A 20887-nucleotide genomic window follows, 5' to 3' on the forward strand; every position below is an offset into this window, starting at 1 on the left:
GGCAGGCCTTGATCCTCTGTCCTCCTGGTCTCTGGTCTACTGGAGAAGGAACCTCAGGGGACCACAGCAAAGGCTGAAACCCAGGAGTAATTTGGAACTGGGAGCTGGCAGAGCAAATATGTGTGTGAGCAACAAGCCATCGTACCTCCATACTCTCACCTCCTTTAGGTCCTAAGAATGTCACTGTACCCATTATGGTAGATGGAGCATGGTACAAGTATCCTGCTGTGATTTATATGAGGTGCCCTCCAAAAGCTCATATGTGAGACAATGCCAGAGGGTTTAGAGAGCTGGGTATGGTGGCACACGCCTGTAATCCCAGTGGTGTGGGAGGCTAAGGCAGGAGGATGGCAAGTTCAAAGCCAGCCTCAGCAACTCAGTGAAGCCCGAAGGAATTGACTGAGACCCTGTCTCTAAATAAAATACAAAATAGGGCTGGGGATGTGGCTCAGTGGTCTGGTGCACCTGAGAGATAAAATGGGGGTTGTGAGAACCTTAACTCATTACTGCATTTATCCCCTGATAGGATTTACTGAGTGGTGACTGTAGGTGGGTAGGGTGTGGCTGGAGGAGGTGGGCATTGGGAGTATAGTTTTGGAGTATATATTTGCATCTGGAGAGTGGAGTCTCTCTGCTTCCTGATCATCATGTGAGCCACATCCCTCTGCCACACTCTTCCACCATGATGTTCTGCCTCATCTCAAGTTCTGAGGAATGGAGCCAGCCTTCTATGGACTGAGATGTCTGAAACCATGAGCCCCAAATGGGATCTCTGGGTGCCTTCTCCTCCTCTAAAATTGTGCTTGGTCAGCTCTTATAGTCACAGCAACTAAAGAGCAGACTAAATATATAGTTTTTCTAAGTAATACCAGAATGGAAAAGTTAAAACGGTGGTGATTTTGGTCCCTTAAATCTTGTGCAATTTCTTTTGGTGTCATGTTATAAGCATATCTTACATAAAGTTCAAACAGCCTACAATCCAGATATAGCTAGTGAACAGAGATACCTTTCAGGGTGTTTTGGTCACAGCAGCAAAAACAGTGACTGAAATGTATCCCTCCTCCACGGCCCTAGTGTAGCTATAGAGCGACTTGCCTTTGACTCTGTGATGCAGCTGCAACCGGTGGACCAGGCTTTGTGGAAGGCATGGAATGACCCAAGACTGATGAACCGGGAGGTGGCCCAATCAGGCAGAGCTATCTCTGAGGACGCACCCACAACTTGCCCCATGCACCACCAGAGGGCATCATCCCTCACCCTGGGATGGAGCCTTCTAAGTCTCAACTGCCGTAATTGGCAGTGCTGGGTCTTCAAAGCCTCAGATGTAGGCCTGAATATGACATTGAAGTGAAGGCAAAAGAACTAGTTCAGACCTTGCAGGGCTCTTTTTGCTCAGAACTCTGTTGTGAAGCCCCTGGGGCAACATCCCAACCTTTATAGGCTGTAGGGGACCTAGCAGGGCTGTATGCTGGGAACCTACTCACATGGCATAGCTGAGGTGAAGGCTCTTATGTAAGGACAGTAGGGTGACCCCAAAGTGTAGGAAAAACCTAGCTCCATGTGGGCCCCCCAACATTTGAGCAACTAGTGTGAACTGGGAAGGACAGCAGGTGGGGACAGGAGGGCCTGGTGAGACATTCATCTGTCTCCTGACCTCTGGGTGCCTAATAAATAAAATGAGGGTCTTGATGAGGACAGTTCATTGTTATCTCAGCTGTAGGACATTACAATGAGGTCCCAGGTAAGGACATTCAGCCCTGAGTGTCTACACTGAGGCACAAAAGCATGAGAAAACAGGTAAGGACATTCAACTATCATTTTATCTGTGAATGAATACATTCTGACACAGGCTTTTGGGTTTCACTGAATTGGGCAAATGTCATCTCAACTCTAGAACCCTACACTGGAGAATAAGGATACAGACACAATGAGGGGAATCATCTGTCACTTCAGTTCTGGGTGCTGCATTGGTGCTGAGGTACGAGGCTCAAGTCAGGGCTTAAAATTGACACCAAAACTCCAGTATGCACACTAGAACAGAGACAGCAGGTAGAGTCCTGAATGAGGACAGACAACTGTCATGTCAGCTCCGGGTCTGGTTTACAAAAGACACAACATTTCAGGAGCATTTCAGGGATGGGAGCTCCTCTGTGCCCTATACATGAAGTGTAGCAATTCCACCTCAGCTTTATGAAGCAGGTGACAGAAATCAACTAAGACCCCAGATCTTGGTCCATATGCTGGAAAAAAGAATGAGGGACTGGGTCATGTCATTCAATTATCACTTCAACTCTGGATCATGAAACCTAGATAGAAGCATGAAAAGCCAGATGGGGAACATCAATTGCCACCCTCAGGTTTATACTAGAATACAAGCAAGAAGACCCAGGCAAGGACACTTAAACAGCACCTGAGCTCTAGTGCTTACACTGGGACTGATGCATGCGGTAGAGGCAGGGGCAGTCAACTGTCATATCTAGGTGCCAACACTGAACAAAGATATGAGGGCCCAGTTGAGACTATCAACTGTTACCTCATGCTGGATGCCTGTACTGGCCCTTGTCCCAGGGCCTAGGTGACCACAGTCACTTGAAAGCACAGATCTTGGTGCCAACATTAGAAAGGAGAATGAGAGACTGTTGAGATCATCCAACTGTCCCTTCATCTCTGGATCACTAAACTTAGGCAAAGGTATGAAGGACTAGGCGAGGATGAGGGGTCAACTGGCTCCTTATCTCTGGATGCCTACACCATGGAAAGGATGACTTAAGTAAGGGCCCTCAACTGTCACCTAAGATCTAGTTGCCTAATCTGGCCTAGAAGCAAGAGGCCCCAGGTGAGGATAGCCAACTGTTGGCTCTTAGTGCCTACAATGAGGCAAGGACAGAAGACCCATATGCCCCAGTCATTCCACTCTAGGTATACACTGCCTAGGAAAAACAAAAATTTTCACAAAAACTTGCACACATGTGCTTAGAGCAGCATTATTTATAATAGCTGAATAGTAAAAACAACACAAATTTTCATTAAAAATGGATAACTGGGCTGGGGATGTGGCTCAAGTGGTAGCGCGCCTGCCTGGCATGCATGTGGCCCGGGTTCGATCCTCAGCACCACATACCAACAAAGATGTTGTGTCTGCCAATAACTAAAAAATAAATATTAAAAATTCTCTCTCTCTCTCTCTTTAAAAAAATGGATAACTGAATAAACTAATAGAAATAAACAACAAACAACTGATTACAAAATAAAAGAAAAAAAAAATCCATGCTACATGGATAAAGCTTGAGCGTTTTGCTAAGTGAACGAAGTCAGACACAAGGTCACATGCTGTGTGATTTCTGTTATATGTGAATATACACAGAGAGTCAGTCAATGTTTCCCAGGGTTGGGGGACCACGGAAAAGGAGTGACTGCTACTGGGATGTCAGTTACTTTGGGGAGCAATGGGAAACAGTTTGGAACCAGACAGTGCTAATGTATGCATCAACTTGTGCCTACACTAAAACACACTGAATTGTACATTTAAAAAGAATGAATTTGGGGCTGGGGATGTGGCTCAACTGGTAGCGCACTCGCCTGGAGTGCATGCGGCCTGGGTTCGATCCTCAGCACCACATACCAACAAAGATGTTGTGTCCGCCGAGAACTAAAAAATAAATATTAAAAATAAAATTCTCTCTCTCTCTCTTAAAAAAAAATCTCAGCACTGTATATAAATAAGGATCTATTGACAACTAAAAAAATATTAAAAATAAATAAATTTGGGGCTGGGGATATAGCTCAGTTGGTAGAGTACTTGCCTACCATGCACAGGGTTCAATTCCCAGCACCACAAAAAAAAAAAAGAATTAAATTTAGGGCTGAGGGTATAGGTCAGTGGTAGAGTACTTGCCTCACATAAAAGGTCCTGGGTTCAATCCCCAGTACCAGAAGACAAAAAAAAAACAGAATTTTATAGTATGTATATTATATCTCAAACTTTTAAAAGAATGCAAATTGGACATATAATTCATTGCACTGGCTCTGAGCCTCCATCCAGAGGCTTTGATTAACATTAAATATAGAAGATATTAACAGGTTTTCTTTAATGATTCTTAATTACTTGTGTTTTGCAAATTTACATTTTTAGGCAGCATTGGGATGGAACCCAGGGCTCTGTGCGTGCTAGGCAAACACTCTACCACTTATCTACATCTCCAGTACCTCCAAATGTACTTTTTTCATTTCAATGGAGCAATTTTTGCATAAATATGGAAATAAATATGCAGGATGTGTTCCTTTGATCTATTAAAGGGTGGTTTTCCACCCTTCTCTCTATTTAATGTCAACACTCTGCTTCTCATACCTTCAGAGGGCCTGGCCCGGTGTTTCGTTGCTTTTTTTAACCTTTTTTTTTTTTTACATGTTCCCTTTTTTTTTCTCCTGTCCTTCAACATCATGGGTGGGAGCTAGACAGGCCTTTGTGCTAGACTCCTACCTCAGACAAGGTAACTTCAACTTCCTAGCCTAGACTTGCAAAGTACTGAGCTGGATGAGAATTTCAAAGGTACCGTGACCCCTTCAGACTGAGTCCCAGGAACAGGAAGCTTGACTTCCCACACTCACACCAAGGGAAGTCTGCCGTGCTGGGGTACTAGCTCTGGCAAAATGAGAAGACAAAAGAACACTGAAAACTCCCACTCACTCCATCCCTTAATCTAAACCTAGCCCACTGCTAGTGGCTGAGCCACAGATGGCAGGGATGGAGAGGATCTGCACATGCCCCTGCCTGCCCCCATAGAGTAGAAAGTAAAGAAGGCAGGGCATGGGGCTGGGGCTGTAGCTCAGTGGTAAAGCGCTTGCCTAGCATGTGTGAGCACTGGGTTCAATCCTCAGCACCACACAAAAATACATAAAATAAAGGTCCATCAACATCTAAAAAAAATTTTTTTAAAGCAGGACAGGAGGAAAGAAAAGAGAAAAAGGCACGAATGTGGTGGGGCTTTATCCTCCAAGTTCACTAAGTTCAAGTATCCAGAAGAGATCATCTTTCTTATACAACAAAAGGAGAAACTCAGAAACTGAAGCTCTGAGACTTGATCAGACTATCCTAGGGCCACACCCCAGGACCAGAGAGGAGGCCCTGGTACAGGTCTCTTGCCTCCTAGAGCTTCACCCTTTGCTTCACTTCAATGCTTCAAGGAATCTTTGCAGAAACAAGGAGCTAACTACATTCTGGCTTTCCATAAGGAAGGAATTTACAAGGCCAAATGTTCAGAGAAAACTGATATAAATTAGCGCCCCCACACACTTGCCTTTGCCCTAAGGCATTTGCCCATAAACTTTTCCTTGACAGCCTTATAAAGTGAAGGGGTCAGCAACCGAATCATGAAAAATATCAAATCCTGAGGGCCCAAATGGCTACACTGTCAGGGTGAGACTAAGCCCAGAACTGCAACAGAACCAGGGCTCAAACTGCCTGGGGTGTCCAGAGAACCTTGAACCTTTCACTTGGTTTAAGGGGGTCTTAGATGAACAGGACCCCTGGGGCCTGGCAGAAGCAAGTGAACCATCTTGGGAGAAATGGTCCTTCCTCCTTAGACCTCAAATTATTCCTACAAATACTACTACTACTACTACTACTACTACTACTACTATTATTATTATTATTATTATTATTATTATTATTTTGGAGATGGGGATATAGCTCAGTGGAAAAGCACTGGAGATTGAGTGCTTTTCCACTGAGCTATATCCCCACCCCTTTTATTTTTAAATTTTGAGACAAGGTCTCATTAAATTGTGCAGGTTGATCTCAAACTTGTGATTCTCCTGCTTCAGCTACCCAAACAAATGAGATTGCAGGTGTACATCAGTGCACCAGGCTTAGAACACAGACTTAAATCCGTTTCCGATGTTTTTGTTTTTTGCAGGGCTGGGACTTTAACCCAGTGCCTTTGCACATGCTGGACAAGTAGTCTACTGTGCTATGTACAGTAGTGCACAGCTGTAATTCCTGCAATTTGGGAGGCTGAAGCAGGAGGGTTACAAACTCGAGGCCAGCCTCAGCATGTTACAAAGACCCCATCCCTGGGGCTGGGGCTGGGGCTCAATGGTAGAGCCCTTGCCTAGCACAGCTGAGGCACACAGGGTTTGATCCTGAGCACCACATTAAAAAAACAAATAAAATAAAGTTATAAAAAAATTTTTTAGGGGCTGGGGATGTGGCTCAAGGGGTAGCGCGCTCACCTGGCATGCGTGCGGCCCGGGTTCGATCCTCAGCACCACATACAAACAAAGATGTTGTGTCCGCCAATAACTTAAAAAATAAATAAATAAATATAAAAAAATTTTTTTTAGAAAAAGATCCTATCTCAACATAAAAGATCGGACTGGGGATTTGGCTCAGTGTAAAGTGTCCCTGAGTTCAATCCCAGTACCCCAAAGTAATAATAATTAGGTGGACATGGTGATGCACACCAATGATCCCTCCTACAGTGAGGTAGGAGGATCACAAGTTCAAGGCCAGCCTCAGCAACTGAGGAAGACCCTGGCAACTTAGTAAGACCCAGTCAATCCGTAGTACCAAAAATGAAGATGAGGAGGAGGAGAAATAAAAGGGCTGGATGGCTGGGGTTGTGGCTCAGCAGTAGAGCACTTGCCTCGCATGTGTGAGGCCCCGGGTTTGATCCTCAGCACCACATATAAATAAATAAACAAAATAAAGATATTGTGTACATGTATAACTTTAAAAAAAAAAGGCTGGAGATGTAGTTTAGTGGAAGAATGCTCTTGATTCAATCCTCAGTAGTATTAAAAAAAGTCTATTTTCTAGTCAACAGTAATGTGCCAATGTGTTATTCCTGGTTGTGATACTGTACTACAGCTATATATATCACCACTGAGGAAAGGTGGAGCTACAAGAGCACCGTTTTTGCAACTTCTATAAGTGTATAATTACTTCAAAATGAAAAAACTAAAGAATTAAGACATTATAGTTGTCCACAGTGATGCATGCCTGTAATCCCAGTGACTGGGGAGGCTGAGGTAGGCAATTCACAAATTGGAGGCCAGTCTGGGCAAGGCCTGGGAGGCCCTATCTCAAAGTAAAACATAAAGAGGTGGGTATGTATCTCAATGGTAGAGTACCACTGGGTTCAATCCCCAGCACCCAAAAATAAATAATAAAATAACTAAGGTATGGGGGTATAGCCCAGTGGTATATAGCATATGCTTAGCATACACAAGGCTTGGTCCCCAGCACTAACAACAAAAAGTATAATTGAATATTTAAATTGTCAAATGTTATATTATATATATTTAATTCCAATACAAATATATATAGTATTTTATGTTTCTGTACACTTATTATCCTATGGTATGTGTCAGTCCAAACTTCCTTTTTTCTAATTGTACCCTCAATGTCATTCTCCTCTTCCCAAGCCTCAGAATTGCTGACATCCTATTGGCCAACAACTGAAAAAGATTCTGTTTGTTGAGGACTCAGTCTCTGCTCTCTTTGGTGGAGGCTTCAGCCCTTTCTCTTTAAGTTTATATCCATTTTATGTTCTCCTAAGCAGGTATCCCCAAAACTTTATTCAATTGTTTGCATACTTTTTTTCTTCTGCATAAAATTGTCAAAAGAACACCTAACAGGTCTAGAGACACCTGTCACAGCCTTCCCACTCCCATTTTGTGTTGTGTGCTATTTGAGAACTGTTGGAACTGTCTTGAGCCAAATGCTGACTTTGAATGATAAATGACAGTGTCCCTCAGTCTGTCAACCTTCATGGGGATTGAAGAGTCCCAACAGGAAAAGCTGGAATATGGACAGGGCATATGTGTTCTATGTAGCACAATGGTCAGCAGCAAGCAGGGTGGATAGGGTGAAGAGCTGTGGGGTTCAAGTGTAACCTCCTTCTGTATGCACATCAGGAAACAGTCCTAGGGTTTGGGTTGCTGTCCCGTGGTAGAGTATATGCTTAGCAACTTATATAGGTCCTCGGTTTAATCCCCAGCACCAAAAAGAAGTCCCAGAGAAAATAAGGGACTCCTGCAGGCTGTCCTTCAATGCATATCAGTTGTGTGGTGTCCCTAGGGAAGGGGGGAGTTGTGTCTGGACCCTCAGAGGACTCATTAAATCAACTTTTCCTTGTGTGCTGCAGGCAAGGTATAAACACTATTATCTAGGAACTACTGGTCTGCAGGTGCCTTGGGCCTTGTTGTTGGTTCAGGGATGTACATAACTGACAGCTACTTGTACTGGGCCCCACTGAGGATACCATAAGGCCCAATGTTTGGTACCAGAGAAATATGAGAGGCCACCAAATTTGGTGACAAAACCCAAATACAAATCCATGACCATCAGAGAAGACTGACTGCTAAAATAGATCACTTTGATCATGTTTGTGAGAAGTGTGTATGAGAGTGTGTTGTGTATGTCAAACTAGAATCTACTGGATTCTAACCAGAGTAGTGTCATGCCTGAGTCTATAAATTGTATTTTGGATTATTTCCTAAGGAAGGAGGTCCTGTAAGTTTGACCACCGGGTCAAAGGTTAGGGATATTGTTTTGATTCTGCCCAGCTGCTGCTTTCCAGACATATGGGAACAGCTGACAAAGTAGTCCCAGCCCTCCCAGTGAGGTAATGATCAGGGCACAGTTGAGGACAGAGAGTTCAGGCTGGAGTAGGCAAGAGCTTTCAAATATGTCGAAATAGCTTTTCAGATGCCCTTGTCAAACTGACTGATACGTAAAGCAGAAGGAACGCACTTCTAGACAGAATGCAGACTGGAAGGAAAGGCATCCAAAGGCTTACCCTGGTTGGTTCTGGCTTGTCGGATTCTGTTTTCCCCCATATGGTACCTGTGGCACGTTACGACAATTTCTAATGTCCAGGTCGTCAACACACCCAGACCTCGGATAACTGACAGCCTCAAGGAACAAACAGAGGGGAGCGCTAGCGCACCAACTCAGAAAGGTCGTTTCTCCCACCCAAGGATGGTCTGAAGGGAGACCCCGGGACGTGGCGTCAGCATAGAGGGGGCGGGGTAGATACCGGTTCCTCCCACTTGGCGGCTTTGGAGGTGGAGCTTGCGCGGGGCTGTGGCTCCCTCATGGCACGGCCCCTGGCGGGCGGTGCCTGCGAGCTCTGGCCCCTCCCCCGGCCGCCATTGCCAGGCCTGCCGGGTTCCTCTGCGCAGCTTCTTCTCCTCCCTGGGTAGAGCCGGGCACCGGCCCAACGGGGCATTCCCTGACCGGGCCCACGTCTTCCCACGGCCAGGCAAGTCCCCGGCCAGCCCGGTCGCCATCCCAGCCTCCGGAGGAATGGCCTTAGCCCCGAGTTTCTCTCGGGAGTGACCTGAGTCCGAGACACCTTCTGCGCCCCAGTCCCGGAGGCTTCTGTTTGCCAGCGGGTTCCCGACGCCCCTCCTGGACACGTTCAGGACTGGTTTGAGAAACAACATAACACCGATTGTGTTGCCCCCCCAGCAGAGGCCCGGGACAGACTTGCCCCCGGCCCCTGCCCAAACCTGCTCTTCTCCTTTGTTTCCCCCAGAGCGCACTGTCCCCAAACAGTGCACCTGCCGGCGGTCCCAACCCAGCGGGAGAAGTGGACATGAGGTTGGCAGGTGGGTGGCTTCCACGGCGAACGGGAGGAAGGCCCAGGTGTCCCGACATCAGTGTCAGGAAGGGTCCGGGTGAACCATTGGGGTTGGTTGAGAAAATGGAGGACTGTGAACAAACACTTATTCGGTAACCTTGAGAAAAATCCTCACCTCTGAGGACTTCAGCTTCCCAAACTATGAGATAAAGGATAATATAAATTTCACCCAACTCAGATAACAAGCCGACTGCTTTTTGGAAAATGAGTTGTGACAGAGGCTCCAGAGAGCATGGCAGCGGGGTGCAGATGGGTGCAGAGTACCCATGGAGAGGTCTACTCTTAAACAAAAACTGACAAAGCTGCCTGTACGGTTGGATATGAACCCAAATGACAGCTCTTGTATCAGCTGCACAACTAAGATAAAGATGCCTTATGGAAGGACAGGCTGGGATAAGATGGAAAGTAGAAACTAAGAACTGGAGTTCAGATCTGCTAAGGTCACAGCTTGATGTACTTACCAACTGGATCTGGATAGTGAGGAAGGGACTGGGAGAGTAGAGATACAACAGAGCTCAGGGCTGGAGGTAGACAACAAGAAGTCATCATTACATGTAGTTAATTCAACACCTGGCTGTAGATAAAATCACCAAAAAAAAAAAAAAATACAGATACAGATAAGAAGGCAGCCTGGTACAGAAGGCTGCCTCTGTCCAGTTTTCTCCACCCTCCCCCTTTCTCAGTGACCTAGTTGTCACTGTGGGTCTTACCTGGATCAGGGCCTCATCCATTCTACACCAGCAGTCTACCACTCAGTCCTTCTGTCCAGCTTAAGGGGAGGTAGAGGAAGACCATCTAACCAAGGGGAAAAAGCAGCATATAGGTCAGGAGACTGCTTTCCTGGAAGCCAGCAGGGAATTGTTTTCATCAGGAGGGCATGAGTAGTCCACTAACAGGTCAAGGAAGATCAAAGCCAATGGATGACTGGAGGCATGACATCATGACAGTTATTTATGGGTGGCCTTGGCTACCAGATATTTGGTTGGGATGGTGCAAGGCCAAATTGGAGCAGGCTGTGGAGAGTGTGGGAGGTAAGATGATGGAAAGGCAGACTGTAGTTGACTTTTGGGTGGGGGGACTGTGATTGAACCTAGGGCCTCACACATGTTAGGTAAGCAATCAACAACTGTGCTACATCCCCAGCTCCTATAGTTGACTTTTAAAGTTTGATGGGGAGGGCTGGGGTTGTGGCTCAGTGGTACAGCACTTGCCTATCACATGTGATGCACTGAGTGTGATCCCCAGCACCACATTAAAAAAAAAAAAAAAACTAAAGTTTGATGGAGAAAAGGAAGGCAAGGGTAAATAGCATGAGGATGGGGTTTTGAAGGAGAGCTTTTTCTTCTTTCAGTCTTAAGATTAGCAATGTTGAAATGTGGGAGGGTGAGGATAAAGATCCCTATTACAAGAACTCTGAGAAGGGAAGGGAAACAAGGATCTAGTTTGCAGTGAGTGAAGGGACTGGTCTTCAAAAGGCATAAGGACCCTCCATCAGAATAGGAGGAAAGAGGCTAGACATGTGGCTCAGTGGCACAGCTCTGGCCTAGCATGTACAATTTCTGGGTTTGATCTTTAGCATCTCTCCCTTACACACACACACACACACACACACACACACACACGAACAAGAAAAGGGGTGGCAGATGGGTGGGGCACAGACACCTTGGTTGTCTCAAAGGTATCCATTGGTGGTCTCAAAGGCAAAAAGCTGAGGGAGGTCCTAGAAGAGAATCCTTGGAGTCCTCTGGAACCCTTGAATTCTGAAAAGCCCCTCCAAACCTTCCAAGGAAACCTTTCCAGGGAAGCCTGGAAGTTTGAAGTCAGTTTCATCCGTCCACCTGCCAGGGAATTTGAGTTTCCCTCTTGGGCCTGCTGGATGGGGTCAGTTCCCACCTTCCCATCCTCTGGTCACTTCTTCCCAAGCAGAAGGGGAGATCTCATCATGAGGGGTCATGGGATGGTTCCAGAGGTCACCAGCATCTGAGGTAGGCCTGCCCCGTGTCTGTCCTGCCTCCAGGCCCGCTCCGCGTTGTGGCCCTAGTTGTCACTGTGGGTCTTACCTGGATCATAGTCAGCATCCTCCTGGGTGGGCCTGGCAGTGGATTTCCTCGCATCCAGCAACTCTTCAACAGTGAGTGTGGGACCCTCCCTTGCTTCACTGCAGAGGTCCCCAGGGTGGCCTCCTGGTCTTGGGACAGATGCCCAGGGTGGGATGCAGGCAACTTGGGTTCTCCACCCCCTCCCCCACAGGGTGCCTCTGGCTGCCCTCAGCCTTCCTCCTGGGACCAAATGCATCCTTTCCCCTACCAATCAGGAGCTTCAGCTAGGAAAGCAACACCCACTAATTATAGTCATGTGTCCAGTGGAGTTAGTAAGGTCAGAGTAAGGGATGAGAAAGCTTCCACTAAAAGTTGGGAATGACACCCTGGTTGATGCCTACAGGCTGTCTGCTGGGCTCTGAGATGGGGAAGGTGACTGGTGATATATCACCTGACCATTCTTTATAATTCCAATTCACCCTCTTTCTGGAGCAGAAATAGTGTTAAGTTTTGCATATGAATATCACTTAGGCATAAGCAGAGAGCATGCCCAGGGCAACCTGGCTTAGTCCCTGGCCCCTGAGCCTCACTGCCCTGCTGTAGGCTCTTGGAGGCCTCCATGCTAACAGAAACAATTCTCTGTACCCACAGGCCCAGAAAGCTCTGTGACTGCAGGTAAGGTTCCAGTTACCTCTCAGCTTCTCCCCTCTTCCTGCCCCTCAAACTGCCTTTGTAACACCCCTGCTTCCCCTAGTCCCCCAGCATTTCTGCTCTCCATCGCTCCCTCCCCAAACTAGCTATCACAGCCAGCTGTGCTGTGAACCTAGTAAACAACTTACCTGTTGCTAGAAAGCAGTGCTGGGACAGGTTTACAGTAAACATTCCTATTCCAAAAAGGATAAATTTTGAGAAAAAAAAAAAAGAATCACTGATCCCAAGAAGACCCTAAACCCAGCAGGCAAGGTTTCAAGGCCTAAGAATACTCTATGGTCTGATGCTCTACTCTCTGGGCCTGCTGGGGTGACCCTCTCCGCTGGAACAAGACATGTTCTCACTGTCTGGTTCTGTACCCTCTCTGGCCTCTGCATCCCCAGGTCTGTCTTCAGAATCACCTGTCCCTTTCAGTTCAGACTGTCAGTATTTCTGCTGGTATAAAATACTAACAAAACCATTTTTGGTCTCTTGTACAATTCGTGAGGGTCCAAGTTATAAGATGAGATTTCTCCACAGATCCTACCTAGAAAACCACATTTCAAGTCCGGATTTCTGAAAGGATGGAGTGTACCCACAGGCTACCCACCTCATCTCTTTAGCAAATGCTTGGCCAGACACATACCCTTGGTATTCTCTCTAGAGGATGCTTTCTCATTTTGCAATATGATTAGGCTGATTTCCCAAATCTTTATATTCTGGTTCCTCCATGGTTTACAATTCTTTCCTCAATTTCTCTCTCTGCTCTCACTTCACGGTAAGCAGCAAGGAGAAACCAGGCCACACCTTCAACTTTGTTAGAAATCACCTCAGCTAAATATCCAAGTTCTCCTTTCCACAGGACACTAGACCACAAAACAGCCAAGTTCTTTGCCACTTTATGAGAAGGATGGCCTTTCCTCTAATGCTTAGTGATATGTTCCTTATTTCCCTCTGAGACTTCACCAAAAGCACATTTTTTTTTAATTTTAGAGCTGGGGATTGAACCCAGGGCCTCACACATTCTACCACTAAGCCACATCCCCAGCTCTTTTTTAAGTTTTATTTTATTTATTTATTTATTTATTAGTTCTGATTAGACCCAATACCTTTATTTTATTTATTTATTTTTATGTGGTGCTGAGGATCAAACCCAGCACCTCGCATGTGCTAGGCGAGCACTGTATTTCTGAGCTACAACCCCAGTCCTTAAATTTTATTTTGAAACAGGGTCTCTCTGAGTTTCCCAGGCTGGCCTAGAACATATGACGCTCATATTGCAACCTCCACAATAGCTGGGATTATAGGTGTGCACCACCATGCCCAGGCCAAAAGTAACTTTAATGTTCATAGTTCCAACAACATTTTGTTTGTGATAACATATACATTCTCTAAGACAATAGAAGCTTTCTCTGTAGCTCTCTTTGTCTTTTTGAGCCTTTATCAGAATCATCTTTATAATCCATTTTCTTTTTTGGGGGGGATGAGATTTAAAACAGGGCACTTTACCACTAAGCTACATCCTCAGCCTTTTTTATTTTTTTTATTTTGAGACAGGGTCTTGCTAAGTTACTTAGATCCTTGCTGAATTGCTGAGGCTAGCCTCAAACTTGTGCTTCTTCTGCCTCAATCTCCTGAGTCTCTGGGATTACAGACATGTAACACCACCCACAGCTTATGGTCCATATTTCTACCAACAATCTTTTAAAGGCAATCTAGGCCCTTTCTACCATGCACCTCAAAATTCTACATCGTATACCCACCACCCAGCTCCAAAGCCATTTCCACATGTTTAGGTATTTGCCACATAAGCACCCTCCTTCCTAGTACCAAAATCTACATCAATACCCTGGGGCTGCCATAACAAAGTATCACAAAGTTGGTGGCTTAAAAAACAGAAATATATTTTCTTACAGTTCTGGAAGCCAAAACTCTGAAATCAAGTTATCAACAAAGCTTGTGGCTATGTCACTCTAATCTCTGCCTCCATTTTCATACAGCTGCCTCCTTCACTGTGCCTTTGTCTGTTATCCTTATAAGGACACCAGTCATGTTGCATTCAGGACTCAACCTACTCCAGTATGATCTCATCTTAACTAATTTATCTATAAAGACCTTATTTCCAAACAAGGCCACATTCTGAGGTACTTGGAGTCAGGGCTTCAACTTGTCTTGTGTGGGAACACAGCTCAACCCATAACAGGCTGTCCACTCATCCTCACCCTATGGAAATCAGACTAGCAGATCCCTATGCTTTCCTCACCTGCTGTAGTTCTACCACTTTGGTCTAGCTGTGTACCCTGTGTATGTATTTGGGTCCCCAACCTAACTTTCTCCACCCATGCTTTGTTCCTGGCTGTGTAAGGGCTCTTGACCTCCTTTCTTTTCTCCCACCAGTAGCACAGAAAAGCCTCCTTGAGTCCCTGTCACCTTGCCAGCAGAACACAGAGTTTCCATGAAGTGTCCCTGGCCTTAGCCTGAGCCATGACCCCCACTGAGTTCCCTGCTATATGGTCACTTATTTGACCCTATGGCTGGTCCTGACCTCCCCACTCAGATCTTAGATGACACCAGGGCCAGGCCCATGGGTCATACCTGCTGTCCCTGCTCAGAACCACGGGCCAGGAAGTACAAGTGTGGCCTGCCCCAGCCATGTCCTGAGGAGCACCTAGCCTTCCGCATGGTCAGTGGGGCTGCCAACGTCATCGGACCCAAGATCTGCCTCGAGGACAAGATGTGAGCTCCTTGGGATACATGGGGTTTGGGAAGTGGGCTGGTGGAATTGAGACTGGTTCCACAAGGGCTGAGGGCTGTGCAAGGAAGAATGGAGCAGATGTGCCCACTGGAAGTCTTCCATCCCTTTAGGCTCATGAGCAGTGTCAAGGACAACGTGGGCCGTGGGCTGAACATTGCCCTGGTGAATGGTGAGTTCCCCATGCTCTGGGGTCAGAGTTGAGACCAAAGAGGTAGAAGCCATGCCATGACCTGCACTCTGTGCATTTCCTCCCTAGGCGGCTTCTGGGTGTTTTTCCTGACCCTTCCCTCTAGGAACTCTCAGGGAGGTCTGGGAAGGGGTCTGTGTGACTCAATGAACCAAAGCATGATAGTATTGAAGAACTAGAAGGGTCCAGGGATTTGAAGGGAACTTCATGGGAGCCCCTGGAGGGCCTCAGATGCCAGGCAGAGGCTCTACAATTCTGAGTGAGCTACATCTATCAACAAGGGGATAAATAGGAGAATGTTTGAGAAACTTGCAGAAAGGCTAATCCCATACAATGTGTTCTGAGTGTGTTTTGAGGGCCAAGGTGGTAGAGTGGAGTGACGCGGGCAGCTCACCCAGGAAGACTCCCTTCCTCCTCTCAATGCAGGGGTCAGCGGTGAGCTCATTGAGGCCCGTGCCTTCGACATGTGGGCTGGAGGTGAGTGGCTGTCAAAGATTCCTACTTCTTCACTGACAAAAAATGACTGGGTGAGTTTCCCCTGTGTCCATGTGCTTGGGCTTTTCAAGCACTTGCCTGGGTTCCCAAAAGGCAGCAGAAGGGGAAAGATCATTACCTCTGTCCAGAGGCTATGTTTTTTGTAATAGGATGTTCCCAGCTTCCTTACCAATTTGTCCCTGTACATTTGTACATTGGCACATCCAGGGGCCAATCCCTACTTGGGTTTTATCAGTTAGAGAACAAGGATTGGTGGGAGAAGGGGTGCTCAGTGGGTTCTGCCTTCTGCCACCCTCCAGATGTCAATGATCTGTTGAAGTTCATTCGGCCACTACATGAAGGTACCTTGGTGTTTGTGGCATCCTACGACGACCCAGCCACCAAGTAAGTGAGTGTCATGGTCAGTCTCAGTCTTGTCTCTCTACAGTGACAGCTCACAACTCACATTTCTTCTTCTGTGTGCTAGGATGAATGAAGAGACCAGGAAGCTTTTCAGTGAGCTGGGCAGCAGGAATGCCAAGGAGCTAGCTTTCCGCGACAGCTGGGTGTTTGTGGGGGCCAAGGGTGTGCAGAACAAGAGCCCTTTTGAGCAGGTACAGCAGAGAACTCAGCACCTCTGCCTCCTAGCCCTGGAAGCCTGGTCACCCCATCTCTTCACACCACAGCCTACCCTGAATTTTTTCCAGCTAGGCCCTAAGCAAACAGACAATAGCCCTGTCCCCCATCTGTCCCTGGGTGGCCCTGGCCCATGTGCCTTCTGCACAAGGAGGAGCAGTAACTTTGACCTTCCCTATCCTATGTGCATTGCACCCTAAAAGGTCTTTAAATGGCAAAGTTTGCACAGTGGCAAGACTCATAGCTAAGAAACCATCCTCCCAACACCTTCATGATGCTCAGTACTGTCTTAGTTCTCTCAAAACCCAGTATCCCCAATCCACACCATACACCCTTGCTGCCCTCTTGAGTTCACATGTCAGGCCCTGTGCTGGGGCTGGGTGAGAAGGAGCCCCAGTCACCATCCTCATCTGTGGGAGGTTCCCAGTCCAGCAAAAGCCACAGCATCCCCAGATCTGCTCTTTTTAAAATATTTTTTTTAGTTGTAGATGAACAGAACACCTTTGTTTTATTTATTTATTTTTATGTGGTGCTGAGGATCAAACTCAGTGCACTGTCACACATGATAGGCAAGTGCTCTACCACTGAGCTATAGCCCCAGCCCCAAGGTCTGATCTTTATGACACAAATTTCTAGAAGGCTCTGGCTAACAAAAAGATAGCTCAAGCTGCCCCCTTCCCCATGGGAATAAAATGTCCCCATGGCCTTGTTCTCAGTACAGCTTCTGATAACTCCTTATGGTGGGGTACACACGTATTATCTCCCCTCCAAGCCCATAAAAGTACACAGAAATTCACCCCCAAGCTGCCTGCCTGCAAGGGAATAGGTCATTACAGCTGTTGTCATTTTTTCCTGGGGCAGAGGGAGGGAACCAGTGCCTGGAGAGCACACAGGTGGTCTACAACACAAAGGCCAGAGTCCTGGCCCACTTCTGTCCCCTGTCCCTAAGGGCCAGACCATGACTTCTTGCTCCCTCCATCTCACAGCATGTGAAGAACAGTAAGCACACCAACAAGTATGAGGGCTGGCCTGAGGCACTGGAGATGGAAGGCTGCATCCCGCGGAGAAGTGTGGCCAGCTAGCACAGCCAATCACCAGGACCAGGCCGAGGGAGTCTGCATGGTGCCAACACAGAGTCGAGGTCTTGCCCCATGCCCAGGCAGGAGGCTCCCCAGCCCCAACACATCAGGGCTCTGAGGCAGTGACCCCAAGATGATGGGGACTGTGGAGCTGGCCCATCATACTTTGTCATAGGAGCCCAGGTACCCATCTCCTTTTCCTAAAGCTGGTCCCAGTCAGCCCCCACTTAGCCCTTTCTTCCACTCATGTCATCTCCTTCCCAATTCCCAAGTGCCCCTGGCTGCAAAGGCTCTAAGTGCCCATTCTTCTCACTGTAGTAGCTACTTGGCAGGTTGGGGCATCTTCCAGAACCTCTCCCTTCCAGACCCACTCACTATATTGTGGTCCAAACTTGCTTACAGTGTGAATGCTTTCAGTGAGCCAAACCTAGTAAGCGCTTTCACATGTCTGCCTGCCTCTAACCTCAGTCTCAGCAGGAGAGGGGCCCTTAGAGCAGACTGGCCTTGGGTAGTGAGGTAGACAGAGCCTGGTCACAGCCCCTAATGCAGTACATGGCAGTACGCGGTTTGTCAGAGGGCCCACCTTCTAGATGACCTCTTAATAAATTGATGGCCCACAATGGAATGAAATGCATTCAGATGTTGTCCTCAGTGGAGAGTCAGGGGTGGTGTTATGTGCATGGAGGGGATAAGTCCTAGAGACTCAGCCAACCTGTCCCCACAGCCTTAGCAGACAGCCTTTCTCTATAGGGCCCCTGCCATTGACTGCCCCCCCCACAGTGGCTAAGATGTGATTCAAGGGGTAAGCAGAGTAGTTCCCCAGTTGGTGTCACCCATAGCCTTAACTGGAGACATGGTTCTGTCTTCTGGGACCCAAGGAAACTCACCAACTTCCTCCCACTCACAACGCACCTGTAGGGACAAGTAAAATAACTAAAACCAGTCAAGGTGCTGACATACCAAATAAGGGGTATAGAAGCACTCTGAGTTCCAAAAAACAAGAAAGGGTGGCTTGGACTTCCCAGATGGGAGGAATCAGGGCATTGTGGTAATTTTAGAAGACAGTCAGGCATTCTTGAAGTATCTGTGTTAGGGGGGTGATGGACTTAGGATCCTGCTGTACAGACAGGCTTTCTGAGCCTTCAACTCCTAGGTATTAAGTGCTTCCAGACCCAGGGAAAGTACTGAGTGCAAAGCAAACCTTCAGAATGAAAGTCAAGGGCAGATAGATATCAAGTTAGTGCCCAGGAAAAAAGGCCCACCAGCAAGAAAGTAGTTTTTATGCCAGAACTGCAAAGATCAAACCAGAGAAATGAGGACAGCTCAGCCTGCATGTAGATGATGTTCGTAGCAGCCAATGCCCAGCCCTGAGCCTGTGCCAAGCTCATAATAGTGTATTCCCTTTTTCTAGGAAACATTTTAGAGCTATTTTATGTTCACAGCAAAACTAAGCAAAAAATATAGTGTCTCCCTTCATCCTCCATTTGTTAAAATCAATGAATCTACATTGGTTTACATTAGGGTCCACTCTTGGCATTGTACATTCTGAGTTTTGACAAAATTGTGTAATGACATGTACCCACCACTATAGTATCAAAGGTGTATTTATTTCTAGAAAGAAAAATTGCAGTCTGGGGATTGAACTCAGGGTGCTTTACTACTGAGCTACATCCTAGCCCTTTTATCTTTTACTCTGAGACAGAGTCTTGCTAAATCACTGTGGCTGGCCTCTAACAACTTGCAATCATATTGCCTCAGCCTCCCAAGTCACTGGGATTACAGCCATGTCCACCATGCCTGGCTCATTTCTTAAATATCTTACTATGGAAAATTTCAAACATCTCCAAAAGTAGAGAGAATAATATGATCAACTCCAATGTACCCTTTACCAGGCTTCTATAGTGATCAATACATGGCTAATGTCTTATCTGCACATCTGTACTCCCTATATGTTGAAGCAAACCCTACAAAATTTGGCCATTATCCTCACTGTACAGAAAAAAGTAAAGGACCCTGTGAGCTTAAAGAGTTACAATGGAGCCTAGAGGTTAGAAGCTAGGTGTATACAATTCCACAGGTTAGTAGCTTGCCCAAGATGAAATGGAACCTCACTGAGGGTACTCAGTGTAAGGCTGGGAAGTGTACAGACCTCACTATGCCTCCCAATGTGCTGTGATTGTCCAATTTTCCTCCATTTGTCCATTTGTTCACCAAACATTTACAAAGTGCCTGTGTAGGACCAACCACTGTGCTGCAGAGTAGGAACACATGAGAGAGCCAGAGTGATGGTTCCTTCTTCCTTGAGGCTGTGCCCCACTGGGGTGTTGCCCATGTAACAGATGTAAACAGCAGGCCCACTTTATTCCCCAGTTGGCCCAACATGGGCCAGGAAGCTGATGGTGGGGAGCAGAGTCTGGATGAGTTTCCTGCAGTCTTTTGCCAGGATATCATGCTCCTCCTACACAAGGTCAACCCTTTAGCAGTTCAGACATATTCAGTTACAAATGCCAGAATCCAAACTAAAACTGATGTATGAAAAAAAAAAGAAGGATGGTATTTATTGTTCCTTTAATGGGCCCCAAAACCCCTGGGTGCTTCTAGCTCCAATAATGTCACTAGGACATGGGTTCTTTCCATTCCTTGGCTCTGCTTTTCTGTGTTTGCTTCATTTTTCCAATATACTGTTTTCCCAGGTAGTGGGAAGGAGGGAAGTAGTAAAGGTGCCAGTGTAGTAACACTAGCAAACAAGACCTCCCACCTTCCCAGTAGTTTCAGTACAAGTACCTAGGGACTAACTCCTTAGTCTAGATTGGATTATGGGCTTATTCTGCCACAAAAATGAGTGGTTTTAATTGGCTACATCTGGGCATGTGCCTGCCCCAGGAGCCAGTGTTGGGATTATCACATTGAAACCATGTGTACTGAACTGAAAGCGGAGAATGGATGGTTCTTTCAGAGAAAACATATGTTCTATGACTTTATGCTAGATAGGCAAAAACAATAGCTGTCACCATACATCCCTGTGTCATATACTTTTATATATGCTTGTATATGCCCTCCATGCATGCTTACTTATCACAAAATATTTCTGGAGGCCCCTACCTGGAGAGTAGGAGCTAAGCTTGCCTCTCAGAGTCAGCACTGTGGCCCTTTAATACAATACAGTGGTGTGTCTCCCATCTTAAGTACATTCATTTTGTTCTGGTTGTTGCTATCATTTGTTGTAGCGGTCCCTCAGTCCAGATGACTTCTCTTTTGGAACTAGATATCCTTGATCCAGCCTAGCCATCTCACATATCCTAGCTCCAAGTACCACCTGTTTCTGTCAGGAATCTCCCCCTCACTGCCGCCACAGTACCATTTGAGAAGGATAGTATGAA

General features: G+C 46.6%; 2 protein-coding genes across 4 annotated transcripts in view; one reads left to right on the forward strand and one right to left on the reverse strand.

Moving 5' to 3' along the window:
• The window catches only part of Ikbkg (inhibitor of nuclear factor kappa B kinase regulatory subunit gamma), a 49916-nt gene extending 39176 nt beyond the window's left edge, over positions 1 to 10740 (reverse strand). The window contains exons 1-2 of one of the 2 annotated variants that reach the window (XM_026381073.2): positions 10358 to 10740; positions 10109 to 10168 (exon numbers count right to left, since the gene is read on the reverse strand). The gene's annotated coding sequence lies outside the window, so the exon portion shown is untranslated. Of the gene's footprint in view, positions 1 to 10108; positions 10222 to 10357 lie in introns of both variants that reach the window. The other variant, XM_026381074.2, reaches the window with a different exon arrangement.
• Fam3a (FAM3 metabolism regulating signaling molecule A) lies at positions 9151 to 19795 on the forward strand. 2 transcript variants are annotated; one of them, XM_026381077.2, is made up of 10 exons: positions 9151 to 9266; positions 9543 to 9615; positions 11665 to 11778; positions 12338 to 12361; positions 14989 to 15112; positions 15242 to 15300; positions 15745 to 15795; positions 16113 to 16197; positions 16280 to 16406; positions 17415 to 19792. In XM_026381077.2, exons 2-10 carry the CDS (start codon positions 9603 to 9605, stop codon positions 17508 to 17510), a joined length of 693 nt encoding a protein of 230 aa, XP_026236862.1. In that variant the 5' UTR covers positions 9151 to 9266; positions 9543 to 9602; the 3' UTR covers positions 17511 to 19792. The 2 variants fall into 2 exon arrangements, with proteins under 2 accessions (XP_026236862.1, XP_026236863.1); XM_026381078.2 differs by lacking the exons at positions 9151 to 9266; positions 9543 to 9615 and having other exon boundaries at positions 11717 to 11778; positions 14934 to 15112; positions 17415 to 19795.
• Positions 19796 to 20887: the final 1092 nt, after the last annotated feature.

This window comes from Urocitellus parryii, chromosome X (genome assembly GCF_045843805.1).
Source record: "Urocitellus parryii isolate mUroPar1 chromosome X, mUroPar1.hap1, whole genome shotgun sequence".
In the NCBI taxonomy this organism is placed as follows: Eukaryota; Metazoa; Chordata; class Mammalia; order Rodentia; family Sciuridae; genus Urocitellus; species Urocitellus parryii.

What these genes read in the sequence shown, in the direction of transcription:
- Fam3a (XM_026381077.2), top strand. An exon ending in AGAAAGCTCTGTGACTGCAG is followed by an intron (nt 12,362 to 14,988) that starts GTAAGGTTCCAG and finishes GTCCCTGCTCAG; the next exon opens with AACCACGGGCCAGGAAGTAC. An exon ending in ACAAGAGCCCTTTTGAGCAG is followed by an intron (nt 16,407 to 17,414) that starts GTACAGCAGAGA and finishes TCCATCTCACAG; the next exon opens with CATGTGAAGAACAGTAAGCA.